This window comes from Sorex araneus, chromosome 1 (assembly GCF_027595985.1).
Source record: "Sorex araneus isolate mSorAra2 chromosome 1, mSorAra2.pri, whole genome shotgun sequence".
In the NCBI taxonomy this organism is placed as follows: domain Eukaryota; kingdom Metazoa; phylum Chordata; class Mammalia; order Eulipotyphla; family Soricidae; genus Sorex; species Sorex araneus.
Window position 1 is genome coordinate 300,835,474 of NC_073302.1, and position 6,973 is coordinate 300,842,446.

At 58.0% G+C, this 6,973-nt stretch overlaps 1 protein-coding gene across 1 annotated transcript in view; it reads left to right on the forward strand.

Annotated features, from left to right (window-relative positions):
- LOC129402217 (uncharacterized) overlaps nucleotides 1–2,925 on the forward strand; it is a 54,048-nt gene extending 51,123 nt beyond the window's left edge. Inside the window, exon 9 of the mRNA XM_055127806.1 lies at nucleotides 69–2,925. Coding sequence (XP_054983781.1) covers nucleotides 69–293 — 225 coding nt within the window. The 3' untranslated portion in view covers nucleotides 294–2,925. The remainder of the gene's footprint in view (nucleotides 1–68) is intronic.
- Nucleotides 2,926–6,973: the final 4,048 nt, after the last annotated feature.

Here is a 6,973-nt window from a genome sequence, read left to right on the forward strand (position 1 = left end):
CACGGGGGAGGCACCCCTGCGCCTCCCGCTCCCACCCACACCCCCACCCCACCCCCTCCGCTCTGCAGGAAAAAGCCTGGATCCGCAGGGTGGGGGAGAACAAAGAGCCCGTGGAAGACGCCGGCCCCATTGTCTGGGCACTGGGGGAGCCGCGGCCAGCGCGCACGCTCGCGCCCTGCTCCGGATTTCTCCTGCTTTTCTCCCCAACCCCCGCCTTTCTTCCCCTTCTCCTCCCCGCCTCGGTCCCTCGGCAGAAGAAAGGCCTCTCTCTCCGTGTTCACAGCGGACCTTGATTTAAATGTCCATACAATTAAGGCACGCGGTGAATGCCAAGAATGGGGCTGGTTAAGCACCGGGAGTCGCCGCGGAACCCGGCAGCGCTGCGCCCGCGGGCCGGAGGGGGCGCGGGGGGCCTGGGGTGCGCGCGGCGGACCGACTCCGGGAGAGGAACGGGCAAGGGGCGCCGACGCTGCGCCCCTCAAACCCGGACCAGTGAGAGCGCGCAGATGCGGGCTGGGAGCGCTTGGCGGGGGGCGCGTTTCGGTGCTGCCCTTTCCCGGGGCGCATGGGGAGGGGGCGCGGATACCACCTGAGCTCCGCGGCGGGGTTTTGGGGGCCCAGGCTTCCTTTTTTGGTTTTGTCCTTATTTAAAAAAAAAAAAAAAGGAAAAAAAATAGCGCGCCTGATGAGCTCTCCAGATTGCCCCGGGCCTACGCTGCGCTATTTTGTGCTCTGCGGGAGGTGAAGGAGGGGGTGGGGAGGAGGTGTTTGTTGTCCTTTGCGGTAGAGCTGGGCCACCTGACAACCTTCAGAAGTCCCTGGCAGACGGGGTGCCAAGAAAGGACTCCCGGAGTGCTGGCCAGCTCCCTGCCGCTGTCACCGCAGCTTGGGGCAGAGATCCCAGTGAGAGGGGAGAGGCCGCGGCTGGGCAAGACAGCAGCCTACAGAGGTGGGGCTGGGTACAGACCATTTTGGGGGGCTTTCTTCCCTCCCTCCGGACCTAGAGTAGCCGGGCCCAGGGACCCCCTCGGCGCTGCCCAACTCAGTCCTAACCCCTCCCCAGCTGCCAGGGATGGTGGCAAAACCCAAAGCCATTAATTTCCAGGTGGAGAAAATGGAGGCGGGGCAGTCCCCGCGGAGAAGAGCAAGGAGCTTTCCGAGGCAGGAAGCCCCCACCAGCTTCTCCCCTGCCCTTGGCACTGGCCTGTCTTGGCAAGACCTCAGCCAGGGGGATGCTTAGGATTTTAGTGGGAATCTTGACACAGAAATCCTCATCCCAAGGAGATGCTCTTTTCTCTGAAATCCTCAGTCCAGCTCAGGAAACCAATTAATATGCCAGGACTCCGAGGACCCCAGATCTCATCCCCTTCCAGAGTTATTAAGCACCTGCCCCATGCCCGTCAGGGTATAATTAAGTAATAGCTGAGGTTCTTTGCCCTCTGGAGGAAGGATCTGCAATCGGGTGACCTTCCTTCCAGAACCTTCACTGGATCTGCAAAAGAAAAAAAAAAATAGGCCACAATCTGCTCGCCCTTGCGGAGAGAAGGCTGCGGTCCCACCAGACAGACGGCGTGCACAGTGCTCTCCCTCTGGCCCCAGAAGGCAGGCTTAGCGGCGGGGACTAGGCAGCCAGGCATCTGGGCAAACAGGGCGCCCTCCCTGCCCTTCGCCTCTGCTTCTGCGGGGCGCAGTCTGCCATCCGAGCTCAGTGGCCTACAACTGCCCACATTAGCCCCGGGCCCTTCCGCGCTCAGCTTTGCCCCATCATTCCATCAGACAAGCTGTGCCCTTGGCAGAGGGGTCTGCCCAGCACTGCCTGCCCCAGGGGCCGCCCCAGTTATACCCCCTTTCTGCGGAAACCTCAGGCGCTTTCGCTCCTCCAAAGCCTCGGCCCCGGCACCATGGACAGGGCCGCCAGGGCCTGCCTATTTGCATTTAAAGACTTTTAGCCAGTCCCATTCCAGCAAGTCTGGGTGAGTGTTCTGGGGGAAAGAGGAGGCTTCCTGTGATCCCCCAGACTCACCACCAAGTGCCTTTGATGTGGGGCTTGTGTGGCAGAAGTGTAGAGGTAGAGGAAGGTGCCCTGCACCTTTGTCACATCAGGGGCCCTTTTATGTTCACCAGAGGCGATGGTAAAGGTCAGCCATGTATTTGGGGCCCAGCTTGGTTGACGTAGATACCAGAAAAAGCCTCTCCAATCTCTTCCCCACCCCACTGGAGCCCCTCTGGTTAGAGCCTAGACATTGGGGTGCTTTGGGCCCTTCCCGGCTGCATTTGCTAAAAAGGCCCCCTCCCCTCTTCATCCCACTGGAGAAGACCCTCGAGGGTGGATATTCTTCCCGTAGAGAGACGGTGGGAGGGGGATGGGGTCCAGAGAGAGCCTCAGGGTCCAGATCTCTGTGTCGGAGAGAAGAAATAGATCTTTAACAAAGGCAAAGGTGGGCCACCCGCTCCCAGAGGCCAGGTGGGGGAGGGTTTGATGGCCTCAGTAGTTGGGAGCCAAGGCCAGAGAAAAGAGGACCGGGTTGGGGCAGTCTCAGTGGCTCAGCAGACAGAGGCCTCGACAGAGCGATTGCTGACAACGGCAAGGAAGCGAATGAGCGCCCCAGGAAAGAGCCGGCTCTCCGGGCAGACAATGTTCTTCCCTCCACTGAACTTACGTAACACCCCCACTCCTTGTTCCAACCTTAGGATGGAGGGGGCAGCTGCACGGCCCCCTCGCTGGGACAGATGGCACCCCCCTCTCCCAGTTCCTCTGTGGGTGGTTTTCGAGCCCCGTGAGTCAGCTGGGGCTGAGGGGCGTGCTGGTGGCGTGTGTGCGCTTGAGGCTTGCCTGGCTGATTCATGATGATGAATATGTCAATAATAACAATCATGGGAACAAGAATGCCTAATAAAGATTTCTCTTGCAACTTCCATCTACAATTCTTTCATTTGGGTGATTTTAGTTGTTGTTGTTGTTGTTTTTTAAATCAACTCTTCTTTAATCCGACTTCAGTTTGTGTGTGTGTGTGTGCGCATGGGTGTTAACATATGTCATCCTTAATTAGCTCTCAGATGAAGACCTAGAGAAGAACGGACTTCAAATGGGACACGGCAAGCTGCTCTGTGCCCTTGGCTGTGGTGGTGGGAGGGCCGGCGCGGACACAGGCGGCCACCAAATTTAGCTGGTCAGGAAAAACAGCAGCTGGCCCGGTGGAGAGCTAGGGAAGTGCCAGGGCCTGTGAGCTGCAAGCAACCTCCATGGCGTCTCCTTTGCAAGGGCTTCTCCTTTCTCCCTTTTGTCTGGAAAGAGATGCTTCACACACCCAAAAAGGGAAGCCGGTGGGCACCTCAGAACCCCCCTAAAAAAATACAATGGCCTCTGAAGAAGTCCCCTTCTTAGACACACACCACCTCTGCTTGTCTCTGAGGGTCCCGGGGCTCCTCGCCCTGCCTCCCAAAACCCCACTTCCCCTCTGCTCCTGACTTTCGGGCTCTGGGTTCTTTTTTTGCATCCAAATCTGGAGGTCTCACACCTCACCCTGAGTTTACCATTAAACCAAGGTGTGGACCCCCACATCCACACCTCAGACACAAGCAGGGATGTCTAACCCCTCAAGCCCCCCTTGGTGCCGCTTGGCGACAGGTGGCCCCGCAGCAGTCAAATCGCAGAGGCCAACTGAGTTGGGGTGCAGGCAAGGGGGGCCATCTGTGGGGTACCACCTCCAGGGTGCCGGATCTGCCTCTGAATGTGCTAGAATGAAGGCCGGGAGGGGCTCTGGAGGGGCAGTGAGGGGGCAGGTGGAGGAAGGGCCCCCCAACCCCAGTCAGGCCTCAGCCCTGCTCCCCACTACGCAGGCAGTGTAAGTGTCTCCCCTACTCCCCTCTGCCTGCCCCCTGGCGAGCACCCCCATCCCCATCTGCCCCCTCACACACAACAATCAGCAGGAAGCCAAAAGAGACACCCCCCCCCTTCCACCTGGACGGAAGTGGTTCTGCAGCCCGGAGGGGACTGAGCCTTTGGGAAGCTGGAAAAAGGAGGAGAGGAGAGAGGCTCTTCCTGAACCCCCAAGCCCTGCTGTTGTCCCAGGAGAGCAAGATCACTCTGTCTTTTAGCTTGGACAGTCTCCTTTCCTTTCTGCCTCCTTGCAGGTGTGGGTCCTTGGGGTGCTGGGGTTCACAGGCCAGTGCCCTGGCATGACCTTGAGAGCCCCGAGTCCAAGGTCAATGTCATGTGTACATGGAACCGGATGTGTCTGCCATGGCCAGGCCACCAAAACCTGACCCGGGGGAGGGGCACGTGGCCTTGGCAGGGGGCTCTGCTCAGCCCCTTCCTATTCCCCGGGATTGATGGGGCAATATTTATTCCCATTTAATTGAGACACTGGTTTAATTTCAGATTGCTTCGGCATAAGGCCCAGTGGGGTTTTCTGCAGCTCTTTCTCCCCGTGTCTCTACAGAAACTAATTGCTGTTAATATCCAATTTTGGCTTTATTATTCGTTAGCCAATTATGGGTCCCCTAGCCCAGGCCCCTCGCTGCTTCTGCGGGACCGGGCTGGCGTGCCAACTCCGTCATACCCTGCCCCCACCTCGATGCTCCAGGGCTCATCCCAACACCAGCCAGAAGACTGGGGGGGGGGGGCGCATCCTTAACTCTCTTTTGTGGGCACTTTCTTCTTTGCAGTTGAAGTAAGACGCTCACATTTTTTTCAAACAGGACCTTGGTCATTTTTCTTTCACACACCCCCCACCTCTAGGCTTCCCTCCCCCATTCCCTTTTTTTTTTTCTGGAACCTTTTCTAGGCTCGCGTATTGTAATAGGGAAAAGCATGAGGCTTTTGTCATGGCCCCTCCTGTCCACCTGCCCAGGGGCGAGCGAGCTGTACTGGCTGAGTGACCACACGTGCACACCACCCCATGGAAAAGCAAATTGAAAAAGGTCATGGGGTTTTGGGGGGAGGGTGGTGTGAAGCTTTTGTCTTGCCTCTTCCAGTGGCCCCTGAGAGGGACCTGCTCTGCTTCCCCACAGCGGGGGGTTCCTGGGAGCTGGGGGGTGGGGGAAGCAGTGAGCCAGGATCAGCCTTCTGTCAGGTTTATGGGCCCGGGGTGCACAGATATAGGGAACGAACACTCCCCATTCTGCTAGTGGGAAAATAAAAGTGGTGCAGCCCGGCGTCGGCAGGAAGAGGCCCTTCTCGCCTGCCTTCCTCCCGGCTCCAGCTCCGAAGCCTCTTGACAGGGGATGATGTACTGTGCCCCACTGCGGCAGCTGGTTGCGGCGTGTCAGAGCAACCCCAAAGGGCAAGCAGCTGGCCACGGCCCAGCCTGCCTCCCCCACCCTCCGCCGCCCTCCCCCACGCCTATCCCTCCTGATCAGCCCCAGGAGGCCACGCGATTCCCCTGCGGAATCCCCGAGTCTGCCTCAGGATATACGGCCCAAACGGGGTGGAAGCAAATGGGCAGTGGCCATCCTGCTCCAGCAAAAATTCTTCAAGCACAAAGGCCTCTAGGACCAAGGGTGGAGCAGCCCAGAGGGAAGGAGGCGACCCCGCTTCCTGCCTGCAGCGGTGGGCCTTGATTTTAAGCCTAGTCCATGCCGAGAGGAGGATCAGGTTCCAGTAGTGCCTGAGCTCCTTAACTCCCTTCCAGCTCCCTCCTTTAATAGCTCACGGCCCTGTCACTCCATTCTGCCCTTGCGGTCCAGTGACCGTGCCCTATCCCCCGCCAGTCTCCCCCTCTGCTGGCAGTGTGTCCCCTCAAAACAGAAATAAGAGGAGGTAGCACAGTGGGGAGGGCACTTGCTATACATGCAACCTACTAAGGTTCAATCCCCAGCACCCCATCTGATCCCCAGAGCACCGCCAGGAGTGATTCCTGAGTGCAGAGCCAGAAGTGACCCCACCCCCTGCAAAAACAAAACAAAACAAAGCAAAACAAAAACACCTGGAAATAAGTAACTAGAATACTATTCTGCTATACAAAAATTCTGTTACACACACACACACACACACACACACACACACGCTTGGAGACACTGGAGCTCGCTGGTCACTCATGTGAAGAAACACAAGCCCTGTGGTACATACAAAAGCAAACCAGGAGGACGCTTAGTGGAGGGGGAGGGGGGGCAACTTCTGACTCACGCGCCAGCCCTGAAGCTCCCAATCTCCCCCCCGCAGTAACCCCTGTGTCTCAGAGACCAAAAAAAAAAAAATTAATGAGCTAAATAAAAATCACATCAACTTTTAGACCCTAAAGCAGGGTAGAGGGATAAAAGGACTCAGCATTGGGGAAGGGAGGAATTCGAGTTCATTCTGGCCCTGACAAGCATGTAGATGCTGGCTGAAATTCTGGGTCACCGGCAGCCTGCATTGGCAGCTGCTGTAAACCGGTGTTGCATCAATAAAAAGGTTAAGTAGAAATAAACAACAATAAAATCAACATTTATATTCCTCTACACCTCCCTCTTGGCTGGAGGGAGGCGGGTGGTGGTGGGGGTGGGGTCCCCAGCTGGAAAACATCTCCATTCTCAGTGGGTCCAAGGTGTGAGGAGAGAACCGGGCGGTAAAGCCACCTCTCACCGATGTGTGAATTGCTCAGAGATATTTACATTCTAGAAGAGACACTTACATAACAAGTGAGCCCGCTGGGGGGGGCTTCCGGGGAGGGCACCGGAAGTGGGCGAAGGCAGAGCCTTAGCCCGCTGCTGTGTCAGAGATGGGGGGGACCCCCGGCCCCTGCCTCTCTCATGATCCCCCTCTGCCCCCAGCCCGCAACCCCGGGTGCAAATGCCACCCAAAGCCGCAGCCAGCTTCCCCCCGCCCCCCCGCTGCTCTGCCATGCGCAGTGGAGGAAGGTGGGGGGTTTCAGGAGCCCTGAAGCCTGGCACTGCCCCACCAAGGGACGGCCTTGGGTGAGCGCCAGCCCCTCTGCAGCCGTGCCAAGTCCAATTCCACACTGCCCCGAGCCTAATGCTGTGGCGCCCCGCG